Raw genomic sequence first — 18,220 nt, 5'->3', positions numbered from 1 at the left:
GCGTCTCCTTGGGGCCACCTGCCCCTGCTACCTCTGACATAACACTGCTTACATGGAACGTTCAGGGCTTTACTAACACAAAAAAGACATTTCCAATTATACAAGAAACCACCAGGTTAATGTGCTATGTTTACAAAAGACATTTATGGAAAGATCGCAAGCTCCCTGCCCTGTGTGGCTGGGGAATTCACAGGTATGGGTCCTCCTACTCTACACACTCCCGAGGTATTGCAATATACATACATCGCTCCCTGGGATTCAAACTTCACAAACAGGTGTCGGACGGGGAGGGACAGTTCCTACTGGTGGCCGGGGAGATCGCAACCTGGTCCGTCATATTTATAAATGTTTATGGCCCTAACTACGACTCACCAGATTTCTTCCAAGCATGCTCGGAGCATCTACGAATGTTCCCGGGATACGAGGTGATGTGGGCAGGGGATTTTAATTTTGCGCTTTCCTCAACATTAGATAGGTCAGCATCGGCCCAAAGGCCACCTCCCCGTGCAGCACAAAAATGGCAATCCATTGCGTCCGATTATTCCTTGTTCAATGTTTGGCGACGGTGTCATCCCAACACCCGGGAATTCACGTTTCACTCTAGTGTGCATAGGAGTTCGTCCAGGATTGACTACGTTTTTAGGTCTACGGACCTGACCTGTGTGGTGGACAGGGCAGTGATTCTCCCCCGTACCCTAAATAAAAAATAAAAATAATAAAAATAAAAAAAGAACATCACACCCCCACATACTCTAGCCTCTCCTTCCTATGCTATTCTCTTTGTAGACAGTAGACCTATGTACTGTTGTAAAGAGTACTTTAAGGTTATGGGCAGTACTGAAACAAAGAAAAACAGAAACCTATATAGTCCAAGTACTGTAATGAGTTGGCCCCACAGAACAATAAAGAGAAAACATGTGATAGAGACAAAGGACACAATGGGCCCAGACACAGCTGGCAACATTGTAAAAAAGCGACAATGGACTAACATTGTGTCTCGGCCAGCCGCAGAGGACAACAGGTGTACTGTACATCCAACGTGCGAGTCAATCCTGCGCTGCTGAACCGAAGGGAGAGAACTCCACGGATGCTAGCAGTTCACCACATCTGATGATCGGGAGGCCTGCATGAGCAGACTGGTGCACAAAGTTGTCGAGAGAACGAAGAAAAGTAAAAGACAGCCGGGACTAATGTTGCAAAGTCGCAGGGAAAGCAGACGCTGTAGAAGGCGAACAGAACACCCGCCATCCCAGGAAGCCCCAGAGATGTGCCGAAGCCCTCAACAACGTAAAGGGTGGCACAGGAGAACCGGAGGGGGCGCAGGATGGCTTACCAAGAGGGTGCATGCAGATATCCCTATGCCCCTTTGCAGGCTAAACACTTAGGTGGTGCAGCAGGGGGCAGAAAGCCTACAAACCTTCTCCTCATTGCAGTGGTGAACGAAGCCTGTTGATCACCAGGCAAGGTTTAAAAACCCAAAGTACCATAAACAGAACTTGAGAGGGAGAGTCCCTTACAACAGTGGTAGGGGATAAACCCACTAAACTAGATAAGAGTCATATTCCTTGTTGCATTACTTGGCAGGGAAGTGAACCAAGTGGGCCAGTTCAAAGAAGAAGAAAAACCAGGGTCTGGGACTCAATGCAAAAGAGTGATACGAGTCATCTTCGTCGCGGCATTACTTGACAGGGAAGTGGGCCAGGTCAAAGAAAAAAAGCCAGGGTTGCAGACCCTCCTAACACCCAGGGATGTTGTAGATGTGGAGCCTAGGGAGAAGGCGGACTAGGAGAAGAGAGGCATTCCCCCTGGATGTAAGGAACTGATAATAGGGTACAAGGAGAAGGGAGTCCTTCTCTTGGTAACCCGGACCGGCAGGAAGGTCCGCGAGGCCTGGGGGAAGGGAGCCATTCCTCCGGGATACTGGTCAGGAAAAGGTAGACATTTGACTGACCCACCAAGAAAGTATAGTAAGGAACTTTATCAGGGGAAGGGAGCCATTTCTCCTAACAGTGTGTAAAACACATGACTGTTCTAAGATTTGGGAATGGTTTCAAGTAACCAGAAACCATAACCAGGGAGAAGGAAGTAGTTCCTCTGGAGCCAGAACAGAACTGCCTTGTTCTTAAGTTTCTAGTGTACGGGACAGAAATAACGTTTTCTGGACGGTGGGTACTTTGAGTTCACAAGACATCCTGACAGACACCTAAGCTTTAGTTTAGGTAGGGAAACCCCTGCGCCCGCTTAGGAATAGGGATAGACAGGTTTTCTCTTGCTTTCTTCTTTAATAAAGTATTTAGCCCTAAACATGCCACTTGTGTGTCAGTCTCCTTCTGCATCCTTAAAGGGCTGTAAAGCTGATTCTTAAATGTATAGTAAGGCTGAGCAGTCTGGCTTCGCTCGTAGGAGGGGAGAGGGATGGTACAAAAGTACAGCTAGTCATGCATAAGCAAATAACATTTTCCCAGAAGACCTTGTGGATCATCTGGTGGGGGGTCACTGGAGGTGTGATTTCCCGCTGGTAGCTCCAATGAGAGGTGCCCAGGAGTTGTGGGTGCAAGGATTCCTCCTATTGGGTACAGCTGCAAGATGCAACCCGTGGCTCTGAAGAAATGGAAGAAACATTGATTCAGGCCTCTTCAGGACACATCACAGGAAGAGGGAAAGAGTTCCAGCGACAGTCTCCACACACAGGCAACAACAGGCGTCCTTCCATTCGCAGAAGCTTCTCAGGGACAGGATCCCTTGATGCTGAAATTCAGAGGGAAGACGACTTGTGGCACAAGCTGGTTCTGGGTGCAACCGCAGAACAGAGTTGCTTCTGGCGAGGTAGCCCACGAGAGCTGGTGAGTCCAATGGGTTGTTCAGGGACACTTCTGAAGTCTCAGGGTGGATGGACCCTCGAGAACACGTTGAGACTAGTTGGTCCGACCAGTACAGGGGTTGAAGCAAAGCTCAGGGTCTTCGGTGATCAGGCAGGCTTCACTGGGCCAGAAACAGTTAGGGATGCTTGGCCTCTTCAAGAGTGTTCTTCGGATTGACAATCGACTATTGTTCTACGAGAGATTCTTGGCTCCAGCGCTGACCTGAAGAAATGGCTGCAGGAGGGCACTTCTTATTCAAAATCCATTCTGGAAGCAAGTCCAAGCCAACTAATGGTAAGGCTCTGCACCATTCAAACAGCCAGTAGTTGTCCAATCAGGGACAACTACTGGTTTCAATCTTGTCCCACAACCAGACTGGCACCATTCATGGGCCACGCAAAGGCATCACTAGACCCGAAAGCAGCAGCTTTCCTGGGCAAATGCATGACCTTATAAGGCATTTCCCAGCCTGGCAAGGCAGGAAAAAGGCCAAACAAAAAGTGCAAATCTCATGGCACAGCCATTTTAGGGCACAAGCCAGGTTTAGTAGCCACATGTGATAAACACTAATGTGCACACTAAAAAATGCAAAAATGTATCTGCTGCCACGAGCTTGTCTTTAGGCACACATAGAAGTAACCAAAAATCACAAGGGTAAAAAGCTAGGGTAATACAAAAGTATCCCCATTGCACTGCATTGTAAGATGCAGCGTGCAATTTTTTAAAAAAAATCACAGAATGAAAAAGAGAAACAAAGCTTCGCAGTACTGATAGTTTGAAGGACTGATCAGTTTCCCCAGAACAAATGAGCAAAGGGCAGGATAAGTGAAGCCGAAGGCTTTACATCCCTTCAAAAAGTCAGAACAGGATAAAAAACTAAGTAAAAAGATTGGGGGTCCACAGAAACCAAGGAGGGAAAGTTGCAAAAAGATACATCCTTCCTAACAGAGATGACAAAGGCTCACTGAACAAGATGCAAAACAGTCCCACAAAGGGAAGCACAGTAAGGATTTATCACTAGGATGTCCTATGAAGAAGCTGTAAGATTTACCCGCAGGACCTTGTCACTCAGGGATTCCTGCAAGGCACCAGGGACACCCCACCTTAGGTCCAACACTGCAGACATTGATGTTCCTGTGATTAACGCCGGAAGGGAAGATGAGGAAAAGCTTGCAGCACGATACCACACCACAGAAAGGTAGAGCTCAACCGTGAGTAGGGTCAGGCACGCGCACACACACACACACACACACACAAATTACCAAGACAAAGTACTTCAGGGAAAAATAGACAGTGTCACATTTGTAGAAGTGCAGAGCGTGACTTTAAAAATGCATTTAAATCACACATACATGTGAAAACTGTAGCCTTTGGCCAGAAACTCAATGGGCCCAAACTGGATGCAGGAGAAATGTCTCAGGGCAGGTAGGTAGCCCAAAAGTTAGTTTTAGAAGAGTTTCTGGGGAATAGAAAATTACTAGAGAAATAAACGGAACAAGATCAGTAGGTAATCCGTATGCATGACGAAAAGGCAGCTAAGTCCCAATTCTATGTCAAGACCGGAGGCTCCCATTATGCTTCTCTTTCTTTATTTAAATATTTAAAGAAAGGCTCAGCAGCAAGATATTTTTGTGCACCAAGTGTTATATGAGTAAACATAGAAAAGGGGGGTGCACTTAAATATATAATATAACAAGTAAAACATAATATAACAGTAGTATCTTCGGAGTTCTGAAGAAACAAACTCCATTTCCCAGAGTTCCCTAGTGTCACCAAAGAAACATCAACATGTGACTTAGTCCTCCAATGGGTGTCCTGATCCCTTCATAAACAGTCCTAAACATGATGCGACTTCCTCTTTCTTTGCTGCTCACAGCAAGAGATAAGTACCTTCATGTTTACATCTGATTATGACACGCTATTTCATTTTACATAATAATTGACATTGTTATATATATGTTTAATTATCGTTTATGAGCGTACCTTGCCTTTAAATTGATTTCATTTTGGTCAATTGCCTTCGTCGGAGACCGCGGAATTCGAGGCCTCGCCTCGCTTCGCGCTCGCGCTGACACAATCCGTCAGCTGTTTTTTCTTTTCGGCGGGCTCGCGTCGGCTTCCCCGACCCATCGGTGCTCTCCTCGAGCACGGGGAGGCCGGCGCGGCATTGCTCCGCCAGCTGTTTTTTCTTCCGCTTCAGGCGGACCTCTCTGCGGGCTCGCGTCGGCTTCCCCGACCCATCGGTAATCTCCTCGGGCACGGGGAGGCCGGCGTGGCATTACTACTGCCCCCAGTGCCGCCCACTAGCCACCAGGGGAGCTCCTGCTCTTCCTGGTCCCTTCCTCTATCCGGCGCTCGAGTGCGCATGACCCGCATTTTATAACGGTCTCTGCGAACTCGAGCGCCGGAAATTTCTCCTCAGGCGGCAGCATTACATACTTCTTTCCATCGGACCGACAGGAATTCGCACGCGAGTGCGGGAAAATATATCTGAATACATAATTTGCATAAATTTAAAAAAAAAAAAAAAAAAGAGGCGAGAAAATTCTCCCGTTCAGCATTCTATAAAGAAAGCTGAACTGATTTACTGGGCAGTGAGAGAAGGCGTTCAAGAGCCCAGAAGACAAGACAAAAAAAAAAAAAAAAAAAAAAAAGTGAGTAAGGTGCTTAAACTTTATTATGGCAGCGCAGTACTCACCCCAATCAGATCAGGCCTGGTCTGAGACGGAGGAAGATCACTGCTATATAGATGAGGTGGCAATGGCTAACAGCTTACAAAAAGTACTGGGATCCTCTGTGGAGACCAGTATTAGGAAAGCAGTAACAGACATGCTCATTCCCATTCAACAACGCCTAGAAACTATGGAAGAGCATTTAAGAGGGACCTCCCCCCCCTGGGAGGAAGAGAACGCAAAAGAGGAAGCACCTTACGGAAGGGGGATGTATACCGGCTCGCAAGAGCAGAAGCTCTATGACCCCCCCGAGCCAGCCAACAGACGCCACAGCTGCCGTTTCGGACGCCTTCTCCAGGCTGAAACAAGCCTTTATGAACAGGAAGGTAACCTCTTCCCATGAACCCTCTTACCCAGAGGAAGAAATGAGGGAAAATGTACCCTCCAGCCCAGAGAGATATGGACAGGGCACTGAAGATGACCAAAACAAGAGCGTCTACGACGCTGATCCTTCTCAATCCTCATCTGAAGAGGAAATTCAAATAGAGGGTTCAAAACCCTCTGGTTCTGGGACTGCGGCAGACCCCATCCCCAAGAACACAACCGGAAACAAGCTTCCTGCAGAGGGGATGTTTACTCCGGAAGACCTTATGCACCCCAGATCCACAGACTGGGAACCATCTTCAAAGACATCAAAATACATTCATTTCAGGCTACGTAAGCCACTGGATAAAGAAGTCAGAGCTAGACTTCGAGCGGAATGTCCACGTCCGGATATTGCGGACAAAGTGGCTCTAACACCAGAACTAGATTCAAAGATGATTACCTTCCTAGGTAAAAACGTAAAAGACCCAAGGAAAGGCATAGACCGTGCCTGGAAGTCCTGCCAGGACAAAGTACTAGACGTGGCGGGGCCACTAGCCAAGATTTCAGATCTAGCGGAAGAAGCAATAAACTCCTCTAACCCCATTGACCCGGTAATACTTTCTGGTTGGGTTCAACGAGCAATTTGCCTTCTAGGCAACGCCAGTTGTGCTATTTCGACAGAGCGCCGAAAAGGCATCCTATATAAAATAGACGCCAAACTGAGCGAGCTGGCAGACACAGAGTCCGGTCCAACAGCACAAGGTCTGCTTTTTGGAGATCCTTTTATGAAGGAAATGGCGAAATTCGTGGGAACATTTACAGCATTGGACAAAGCACAAGCCTCCATAAAAAGAGTCTTCGCGTCCAAGGTTTTCACCAGGGCCGGACGAGGCAGAGGTCGCTCCTCCGGCCGTTATTTCTTCGACAAAAGATCTCAACACTCCAGAGGCCAACATAATTCCTGGCAAGAGCGCTCCGACACCTTCTTTCCCTCAAGAGGTCGTGGAAGAGGGCGCCCCTGGAGAAGATCGGCCAGATACCCAGCCCAACAACAATCTACAGGTCAGTGTACTTATAGCAGCGCCAGCGCCCATGACTCCTATAGGTGGGAGGTTAATGATGTTTATAAATGCTTGGGATACCTTATCAGGAGACGCCTGGGTCAGGGACACAGTTCGGGGCCTACGCCTAGAATTTTTCGAGCAGCCCATCCAGACATGTCGCCCTACTCCAATAGTAATGTCTCAGACAGATCAAATCGCTTTAGACAGCGAAATACACAATCTTTGTCTGAAGAGAGCAATTCGCCCTTGTCAAAGCCAGGGAGGGTTTTTCAGTCCCATATTCCTAGTCCGCAGGAAAGAAAAAGTACGACCAGTCATAAACCTCAAAGCTCTCAACGAATACATCATTTACCGCCATTTCAAAATGGAAGGTATACACATGCTCAGAGATCTTCTGAGACCGAACGATTGGCTCATGCGTCTAGATCTGAAAGACGCCTACTTGACGATACCAATTCATCAGGCACATACGAATTACCTGAGATTTTCCTGGAAGAATCGAGATTGGGAGTTCACAAGCCTACCTTTCGGGCTCTCTTCAGCGCCTTGGGTTTTCACCAAGCTTCTAAGGCCGGTAGTAGCTCATCTAAGAGAGCAAGGTGTTCGTCTTATTATTTATCTAGATGACATCATTTTTATGGCACAGTCGCAAGAGCTAGTTCAGAAAGAGACCAAACTAGCTATAGACTTGCTACACAGTCTCGGCTTCCTTATAAATTGGGAAAAGTCAGTTCTTCTTCCATCCAAGAACATGGAATTTCTGGGCTTTGTCGTGGACACCCAGAATTGTCAACTCCGACTCCCATCAGCCAAGATCCATTCTACCAAAAGGGAGATTCGCAGGATTCTGCAGAAGGACCTGTTCTCTCTTCGAGAACTGGCAAGAGTGATAGGGTTGCTATCCTCTTCCATTCAAGCGATATTTCCCGGCCCTCTTCACTATCGCGAATTGCAAAGACTGAAAGGCCAACACTTAAGACACAGTCTTTCATACTCTCAGCTCCTAACATTATCTCCCCAAGCGAGGACAGAACTCAACTGGTGGCTCACCCACATGGAGGCCTGGAACGGCAGAGCCATTTTCGGATCTGCTCCAGATATCATCATCGAGTCAGACGCCAGCCGCTCCGGATGGGGAGCGAGATGCGGCTCCATAGCCACAGGAGGGACCTGGTCCTATCAGGAGCTAGGCCTGCATATCAACTGCCTAGAACTTCTGGCAGGTTCCTTTGCAGTACGCTCCTTTGCCAGAGGCAGAGCGAGTTGCTGTATCTTGCTAAAAATGGACAACATTTCCGCGGTAAGATACATCAACCATCTAGGTGGCACCAAATCAAGACCTCTAGCAGAATTAGCCAAGGACTTCTGGCACTTCTGTCTGGCGCATCGAATCTCAGTCACAGCAGAATATCTTCCCGGCCTATCAAATGTGGTAGCGGACTGGTACTCCCGCCACTCCACAGACTACAGCGACTGGAAGCTCGACAGAGGAGTCTTCCTCCGCCTCCAGGAGATTTGGGGCCCAATGTTCATAGATCTTTTCGCCTCCAGACTCAATACACAGCTACCACGGTTTTACAGCTGGAGACCGGATCCAGCAGCAACAGACGCTTTTCTCCAACAATGGTCCCAAGGGGTACTCTATGCCTTTCCCCCATTCACCATGATAGCGAGGACCCTGGCGAAGGCCCGTCTGGAACATTCAGACTTAGTCCTCATAGCACCGGTCTGGACATCTCAGACCTGGTATCCAGTCCTTCTGGAACTTTCCTCGGATTTTCCAATCCTACTACCCCAATTTCCAGATCTTCTTCTAGATCCCTCAGGGCAGAGACACCCCCTTCTTCTCAACGGTTCTCTGACCCTGGCAGCATGGAGGATTTCAGGGCAAGATGGAGAACTCCAGGCATGTCACACAGGGCGATCAGTCTCATTGAGGAAAGCTGGGCTCCTACCACCCTTAAGAGATATTCCAACTCTTGGGGCGCATGGAGCACCTGGTGCCGGGAAAAAGGCTTACATCCAATTTCAGCACCTGTAGAGGAAATCTTGAATTTCTTAGCATCTCTGGTAGAAAGAGGGCTCGCCTACAGGACAGTGAACGCATATCGTTCAGCGATTTCAGCTGGTCACGACCTCATTGAAGGGATACCAGCTGGTGAACACCACCTCGTCTGCAGATTATTAAAAGGAGTAAGACTTACAGTGCCGCCCCTTTCCCGCTATGACAAACTTTGGGACGTTAACAAAGTATTGAATCTTTTCCTTTCATGGCATCATAATGAGGAACTATCACGTACAGCCCTCTCGGGCAAGCTTACTACTTTACTCTGCTTAGTCTCCTGCAGGAGAGTCTCTGATGTCAGAGCCCTTGACCTAGCGGGCAGAACCTTTTCTCCTGACGGTATTGTATTTCACATACACAGAAGAACGAAATGTAACTCTAGGGTAATTTCTTACCCCGCCTTCAAGGACCAACCCAAACTTTGTCTGGTGAAATGCCTGAAGGTTTATGAAGAAAAGACAGCCCCCCTTAGAGCCCTCCCCAACGGGCAACTACTGATAGCTCTGCGTAAACCACACAAACCAGTTTCCGCCCCCACTTTAGCGCGCTGGGTGCGCTGGACTCTAACTCAAGCCGGGATAGATACCCAGCACTTCGGAGCTCACTCTGTAAGGGGAGCTATGGCATCTAAAGCCTTTCAGGCTGGAGTTCGACTAGAAGACATTATGAGAATGGCAGACTGGGCAAGCGAATCAGTATTTAAACAATTCTACTTGAAACCAGTAGATCAACCAGCATCTATTGTGGTGAGTAAGCTTTAAACAAGCATAATGGGAGCCTCCGGTCTTGACATAGAATAAAGATTTTCCATAATAACTTACTAGAAAGTCTTGATTCTATTAAAGACACGGAGGCGAGCATTATCCCACCCAATGAGAAAATAATACTGTACACCTCTCCTAATTGTGACAATGTATTATTATAAGTTACTAAAACTCACAAAGAAATGATTGCATTTTATGAGAAATAAATAAATAATCAATGACATTTTCTCCCACCCCGATAAGGGAACTAGGGTTGTTATATACATGAAGTAATTTTGCTTTCTATCTCCTTTTTTCGACAGCGCCTGCCGACAAATCCACTTGATCAGCTGTTCAACAGATCTAACAAATTCAAGTGCTACCTTTCCATGGACAGCCAAGTTCGCAGCTTCGAAAGAGGAAGTCGCATCATGTTTAGGACTGTTTATGAAGGGATCAGGACACCCATTGGAGGACTAAGTCACATGTTGATGTTTCTTTGGTGACACTAGGGAACTCTGGGAAATGGAGTTTGTTTCTTCAGAACTCCGAAGATACTACTGTTATATTATGTTTTACTTGTTATATTATATATTTAAGTGCACCCCCTTTTCTATGTTTACTCATATAACACTTGGTGCACAAAAATATCTTGCTGCTGAGCCTTTCTTTAAATATTTAAATAAAGAAAGAGAAGCATAATGCTCGCCTCCGTGTCTTTAATAGAATCAAGACTTTCTAGTAAGTTATTATGGAAAATCTTTATTCTACTACACAGGTGTAGATTTGGTGGCAAAAGACCCCACAGGGGACCAAAGAAGACACCAAGGAAATGTTCCAGAGGTTGGTTCGAGAAGCAGAAGCCCTGAAGATGATGAAGCCCAACAGGAACAGCCCCTATGTAAACCAATAGGGTAATGTGCTCAAGACTCCCCTGTGAATGATCTCGACCACAGAGAGCCACTACTCCCCGAGCATAAATTTCTCGAATAACCCACCACCCCAGGGCTCAGAGGCTCACTGCGTTTGCTTCCAGAAAGACTGTTCCTACGTGGCAAAACAACCCTGTAGGAAGGCTTCTTTTCTATGTGCGGTTTACAGGATGCAACAACCTTGGACCAACGACGACACTGACCGCAGAAAATAATAAGCGGCCTTCCCACAAGGCAGCACCTCAAGTCAGAAGCAGAAGCAATGGCAAGAATGACTCTAGGAGCCCAGGGAACCAGGCAAAGCAGGATTTGTTGGCTCAGAGTACAAAGAGGATGCCCTGCCACAGAAGTCTTTCCTACAAATAATGTGACGGTGGTGGGAGCCCAGGATGGTCCTCAAGACAAGATAGTGGGATGTTGGAGTCTTCAAACCTCTTCATGCAGCAGCAGCTTCCAGCACAAACGTGGGAAAAGCTTGGCGGTAAAACTGGAAGACTGTGACAGAACGGCCATACAGGGTCCCAGAACAGCAGGTCTGATCAGCGGGAAGACTGAGAAGGCCCAGGATGGATATCCAAAATCAGAAATCCATAAACCAGAGATCAGCCCGGGACTCCATATGCGGTGGGAAACCACAGGAAATTCTCTAGCAGGCAAGTTAATCTGCTTGTCCAAAGTAGTAAGAGAGCACTTAGGTACACTGTTTCCCATTAAATACCACCACTCACTGGGGCTTGCCTAAGGCAGCCCACCAATCTCAACAGTGGATGAGGGAACGGTCAGGCAGACAGGCCATCTGGCTGGCCCCTAAAATTGCCACTCAACCCAGACCACCCCACAAGATGCGATATGGTCAGCCCTGGGACACAGACTGTGCTAAACCAGTAGAAACTAGAGGCTGCCTCGTTGGGCCCACATTTTAGGCATACCTTGTGGTTGCCCTGAACCGAGATAGCCTCTAAAACAAAATGGCCGAGATCAGGACTTTAAAAAAATATATTGGTACCCCAATGGTAACCAAAAAGGTGCATTGGGCTGCCAACGCGGGTTAAATGGCTTGCACCCTTGGTGATGCCAAAAAAAATAAAATAAAAAAATTAAATACATTTTAAAAAAGGAGCCGCTACCAGCCAAGTCCTAAAAAGCAATTAAGGGGGATTCCCCATAGCGCACCAAATGGGTGCTTATGAAGCTCCCGTGGGAGCTTTATGGGTGACCCATGATCATATTCTCAAAATAAGCCAAAGAAGGTTGCACAGGCAGCAGGGCTTCAGTACAGGTCCCCCTGACCAACAAGGAAACCAGCCAGTGATCCAAAAATATAAATAGGGAAAAAGCAAAAATGTTAAACTCTAAAAAGTGACCCTAGAATTCTCAAAAATGGAAATTCTGTCATAACAAGCATCAACGGCAAAGTCTCAAAATACATGTTCCCAGACTATGTAAACAGAAAACTTGCTCTATGAGGCCTCTATAGAAGTAACCACACTGACTTCTTCGGACATCTGGAAACGAGTCTCAAAATAACATATGCAACAACACTCGGAATGACCACCTTACTAATCTTTGCATAGCCCCATCCAGCTCCTATTAAGCCAAGGAATGAGATATCAACTTCTTATTGAAGCATCTATCCCTTTGAGACATCACAGCACCTGCTCATTGATTACATATCTCCGGGCACCAGTACCTACTGTTATGCAGGCAAACATCTTATTGTGCGTAGCCAACATTAGCAATCTCTGTACCTTGATGGTTTATTGTCCAATGTATTTAAGTTTTCTCTGTATATTTTATTTGCATATATACAATGTGCTACATGCAGTTACTATGCAGTGTGCTATATGCTTTTACTGGCCACAGAGCATGTAGGCAAGATGAACAGACAAAAAGTCAAAGGACAAGCCGGGGTTACGAAATAAAACTGTTTTAGATTCTTACTCATTCTTTGGTGGTTGGGTACAATGTAAACTCCCTCCATCCCCTCAGTCCTATACCCTTGCAGGTGTGCACAGCTCTCAGTTGCTCACCAGGGCCTAACCGGAGGTGAACAAACACTCTGCTGGCTGAACATAGCCACATACCATAATAACAATGCACGTTCTCCCCATCTGGACGACCATGCATACGTTAAGAGTGCCTAATTGACCATTTCACCTCACACATCTCCAGAATCTCTCGATGGCTGCCCACCTCATTGGCCTGCCCACAACATACTCCTACATGCACGCTTACCTCCTCTGTGACAAATTCTTTGCTGAGGCCGAAGTCAGTGAGCACAATATGGCCATCGCTGTCCAGCAGGATGTTCTCCAGTTTAATGTCTCTGTAGATGATGCCAAGCTGAGAGAGGGACAAGACAGTGTTACATCAGCAGCGTCAGACAAGTAGCGTGGAAGGTTCTCATGGGTTTCCCTCAAACCTGAATGGTTTTTATCCATTAGGCCGTGTTAGGGGTGCCCAATGAGAGAATGTATGTTTATTTATGCAGCCAGCATCAGGTCCATCAGTATGTGACTCAGGGCATTGCTAAAGTGTATCCAGAGAGCGATCTTTCAGACTGAGAAGTCTGAGAGCAGCTCTAAGTGTTGCTTTCAGGTCCACACTGGGGCATTGCATTCAATGAGGTCACAGCCAGACTATAGTCCAGAATATTTGGCCTGTTGCCAGTATCATTTGGGGATAATTTGGTTTGATTAAATATGCTCTTGTTGCTTTGAAAGAAAGGGTGATGGCCTGGAGCCCCTCTTCGCATTTAACAAGAGTAAAGAAAAGCCACCTCTGTATAACTTAAGTAAAGTCCCATCCTCACTGGAACCTGAAGGTAGAGCTGTGCCAGATCTAGGAGGTTTCCTTGAATTTATTTGGTAAAATTACATTTAGCTGCATTTCTAACATTTTTCCTGGGTTTTTTTTTTAACTGTAAAAACTGGCAGTAGACCCCCCTCACCTACCCCTTCACCCCCTCTTTCTATATACCCAACCCAAACTCACCATTTATCTATTCTGGAGTAAAAATATATATGTCAAAATGTAATTCTGCCAAATGGTAAATCAAAAAAAGGTTTAGAATCCCCTTTGACACACCAGAGAAATATTGACGTTAAACTGGAAGTCATGCAGTGTAGAACGCTTCCCATCTATTTCAGGCCTCAATAATCCTCACACAAGTCTTTATTTAATGCCAATATAGCGCTTTTATCCAAAACGATTCACAAGAGTATAGAAAAAGGTACAAAAATCATGAGCACATGATTAAATACTGCATCTAGAGAAATTTTATTTAAATGAAAGTATCAGAGAAGGCACAATGCAGGAGAAGCTTTTAAAATTGACAAGAGAAAGAGCGAATGTCCAATGGTACTAAATTCCAAAGCTTAGACTCAAGAAGCTAAAAAGAATGAAACTGTGAAGAGGCACATGGTGGGCGAGGAACAGTCCAAGAAAAGTTAAGCGGAACAGATTTAGAGGTCTATGAGAACAGAGATAAGGAGGAGTTAAAGCATGAATACATATAAAGACAAAACAAAGAAACAGATACTCAAAGCGATGCCAGATTGGAAGCCAGTGTAAACGAGAGCGATAAGGAGTGTTGTGAGCAGAAAGGGGAAATAATTCCTAACAGCAAAATGTAAAAAGCTTGCAACGGACAAAGCACATATTTCTCACTTAGAAAGAGCAACAATAGTGCAAACGAGAAAAAAAACTCAGACTGAAGTAAAGTTTGGGTACCATGAAAAGTGAGATGATTAATTTTTTGAATATTATATAGATGAAAGCGACAAGATTTAACCACCATGGCAATCTGAGCCTGGCTAGAAAATTATGAATCAAAGAGAATGCCTAGGCTGCAACCCTGATTTGAAGGAGTAAGCTGTAATAATGAAAAAGATATAAAAGGAGGGGGCAGAATTTTGGATGAAGCAGGGAAGAAAATTATTTGTTTTGTTAGGATTTAGACAGAGAAAGCGAGAATACATCCAAGACTTTATGGCAAATAGACAGGCAGACAAACGCTGATGATTGGAGTCGGTAAACAAGGGAAACACTGCCAGAACCTGAGTGTCTGCATAGAGATGAACTTGAAAACCAAAAGCCAGAAACTAAGGAGGCTAGAGAAGATGCATAGAGAGTTAACCGAAGTGGCCCAAGGACAGAATCCTGGTGAACAACATAAGGGGAAGGAAAGAAACAGGAAGATGAACCTTTCCAAGAAACGGTAACTGAACGATTGGAAAGATAAGAGTTAAGCCAACTAAGAACTGAACCTGAGAAGCACCAGGAGGAAAGAGTAGAGATCAAAATGGGGTGGTCAACAGTATTGAAAGCTGTGCTCAAATCTAAGAAAATCAGAATTGAGGATAGCTTAAGGTAACGGGCATAAAGAATGGAATCGGAAACAGACAGAAAAGCAGTTTCAGTCGAGAAGCCCAAATGAAAACCAGATTGTTGAGAAGGAAGGAGATAGTGAGTATTAAGATACAACAAAGGTTGTGAGTGGACAAGCCTCTCAAGAAGTTTAGAATATATGGAAGAAGGGAACTAGGATGAATGTTTACCATGTTAGAAGGATTGAGAGTGGTTTTAATAAGGGGAGCAGGGAGGAACAGTCGCCACATAGAAGGAAAGACACCAGAAGAAAAGATTTTATTAGCTTCCATTTTAACTTTTTAAAAGGAACCTGTTTAACTTTATTAAAGCACTTGACATTACACAACACAGTACAATAGGATAGCTTTAATAGATTTGGTAGAGACGAGAGGGTTCAGGCGTACAGGAAGAAGTGTTACACATTTCAGTAGGATGAACATAAGCATACAAAAAGGATAGATTAAGGTATTTCCTGTGTAAGGGGGTAATGACCCCGGAGAAACAGTTTAAATCGGTTGTGGGGTCAAGGCTCTGGCTGAGTCTGTTGCTGTGCGCAGAAGATACATTCTGAGGGGGTTCCAAATATCCGTTGGTCACGATTCAGGTGGTTGAATGTGGGCCGAGTGTTTTCCCATATTGTTGGGCCATGTCACATCTTCCAGCCAGTGATCACTGTTGGGCACGTCAGCGCTTCTCCAATTCAAAAGAATACAATGTTTGGCCAGAAGGAGACATGGTCGTACACATTTACTAACAGTGCCAGATGGTGAATTTGAGATGTGAAATGGGCAAAGCAATGGTGTGAGGGGACATCTGTACCAGTCATTTTGGACAGTGTTGCACACACATCTCCCCAGAAAGTCGTGAATCGCGGGCAATCCCACAGCACGTGAAAGTATCCAGCATGAGTGAGGTTGCAACGTGGGCATGCCCCGGAACCCTCATTGGAGAACATGCCTATCCTGTCTGGAGTGTAGTGGTATCAGTGCAATACCTTTAGCTGTATCAGGCAAAAGCGGGAGTTAAATAAAACTTTATGGGTCTGCGTGCATATGTCAGAGCAGAGCTCATCGGTTATGTCTAGATGGAGATGTACCGCCCATTTGGCTCGTATCTTGTGATGAACCAAACCTGAATGAATTTGGATTAAGCGATATAGGGATGACAATCTGTTGCAGCTGTTGCCCGCTGTCAGGGCGAACCCCAATAGTGCAGTATTTTCAGGTTTGAATGGGAGGCAGCTACACAATTTTTTGCATGCTCTTTGGAGGCCCGCATATTGCAACCACAGAGGATTTACCAAGTGCAAGTCCTGAGATATCAGAGATTGGCATGAAGTTATCTTCCCGGCACAGCGACCCCAATGTATGGAATCCCTGTTGTGCCCATGCTGCATGCAAGCTAGAGTCAGCTCGTGGTAGGGATGGCACACAATTCCACAAGGGGAAGTCCTCATGGAAGGGGGCACGCGTGTCTATTGCCTTACATATTTTGTGCCCCACGACGCTGGCATGATCAAAACCGCAATCGTCGGCAAATATATCGGGGGGAAAACCAGTGAGCGCAGGTCCCGGTCCCCTGCAGAGTGTTTCTCTTGCAGTATGTGGGGAGAGGGTGGGCTGTCGCCAAACCAAAGGTCAGATTACTGTGCTTGTTCAGCCATCCAGTATAGCTCACAGTTGGGGGCAGCAAATCCTCCCCTGTCAAATGGTTGTGTCAAAGTGTCCTACTTCAGTCGTACCGCCCCAGAATGCCACATGAATTTGGAAATGTCGGTCTCCAGCTGCTGAAATAAGCAGGCCACAGTGGTATAGTAATGAATATAGAAGGTTAGGTAGGACTGTCATTTTGTGAAGTGCAATCTTGCCCGCTATTGTAATGGGGAGGTGAACCCATCCCGTAAACTTGGCTCGCAGCTGTGTCATGTATGTGTTATAGTTGCAGTCATACAACGTGGGGCTGTGTCCAGTTACAGTCACTCCCAAGTAGTGCATAGTTACTGGAGCCCACTTAACCCCCTGTAGGTACACGGGTGGGACAGTGGTACCCGTAAGCGGGAAAAGCTTTGATTTGCTACAATTCATTCGGAGACCCGACATCTCCCCAAAGTTTAAGAAAACCTCCAGGATAGGCCTTAAATGTTCCTGTAGGTTCCGAACTAACACTAGTGCATCATTCGCATATCGGGAGATGGTCTGCGGTTCACCGCCATCCCTACCCCGCAATGTATATGGTTAAGTCTTATTAAATCTGCCAAAGGTTCTATTATATTAGAAAATATTAGGGATAACGGGACAACCCTGACGGGTGTCACGACCTATCGTAAATTGTGAGGAAAGTAGCCCGTTCTTATTGACCTTGGCCACTGGAGCTGTATAAAGGAGTAAGGCCTCAAGGAACCCCTGACCGAACCCACATTTTGACAATACAGCGCACATGAACCTCCAAGAGACGGAGTCAAATGCCTTTTGGATGTCTAATGTGGCTGCTACCGCCTGGGCCCCAGGGTCTATTTGCGCCAGTATATAAAAAAATGCGGTAGAGAGTAAGTGCTGTGGACCTACTAAGGATGAATCCCGGTTATCGGGTTGAACAATTTATGGCATAACAGGCATCAGACGAGTGGCCAATATCTTCGCAAATATCTTTACATCCGTATTGATTAAGGACAGGGGGCGGTATGAGCCGCACTGATACGCAGGTTTGTCTTGTTTCAATAGGACCTTGATAACTGCTTCGCGCTTAGTTCCTGGAAGTAACTGCGACTCAAGAGACTCATGCCAGACCTGAAGGAGGTATGGGGCACGGGTGTCTTTATAGCAGTTACAACATTTTGAGGTTGGGCCATCCGAGCCAGGGGTTTTCCCAGTCTGCAGGTGTTAAATTGTCTGGGTAATGTCAGCCATCGGGATTGGAAGGTCCAGTAGGGCCATGGTGTCTTGTGAAATGTGGGAGAGTGTCGAGAAAACCATCAATCTCCTCACGTGTACATGTATCTTTGTTGGTGTAGAGGTCCCGACAAAACCCTGCAAATTCCTCATTGATTGCCGCAGGTGTGTGTACCAGGTCACCCGTTGTGTCCCATATGAACGGAATACATCCACTGCCATTCTCCTGCCGTGCCATCCGAGCGAGTAGTCTACCAG

At 46.2% G+C, this 18,220-nt stretch overlaps 1 protein-coding gene across 2 annotated transcripts in view; it reads right to left on the bottom strand.

Moving 5' to 3' along the window:
* RPS6KA4 (ribosomal protein S6 kinase A4) overlaps positions 1-18,220 on the bottom strand; it is a 407,770-nt gene that overhangs the window by 286,097 nt on the left and 103,453 nt on the right. For both annotated transcript variants that reach the window (XM_069645153.1, XM_069645152.1), the window contains exon 5: positions 12,939-13,046. In XM_069645153.1, the coding sequence (XP_069501254.1) occupies positions 12,939-13,046 (108 nt within the window). The remainder of the gene's footprint in view (positions 1-12,938; positions 13,047-18,220) is intronic.

The sequence above is a fragment of the Ambystoma mexicanum genome, chromosome 2p (assembly GCF_040938575.1).
Source record: "Ambystoma mexicanum isolate Mex_15411 chromosome 2p, UKY_AmexF1_1, whole genome shotgun sequence".
NCBI lineage: Eukaryota > Metazoa > Chordata > Amphibia > Caudata > Ambystomatidae > Ambystoma > Ambystoma mexicanum.
This window is presented reverse-complemented; position numbering and strand designations above follow the sequence as displayed.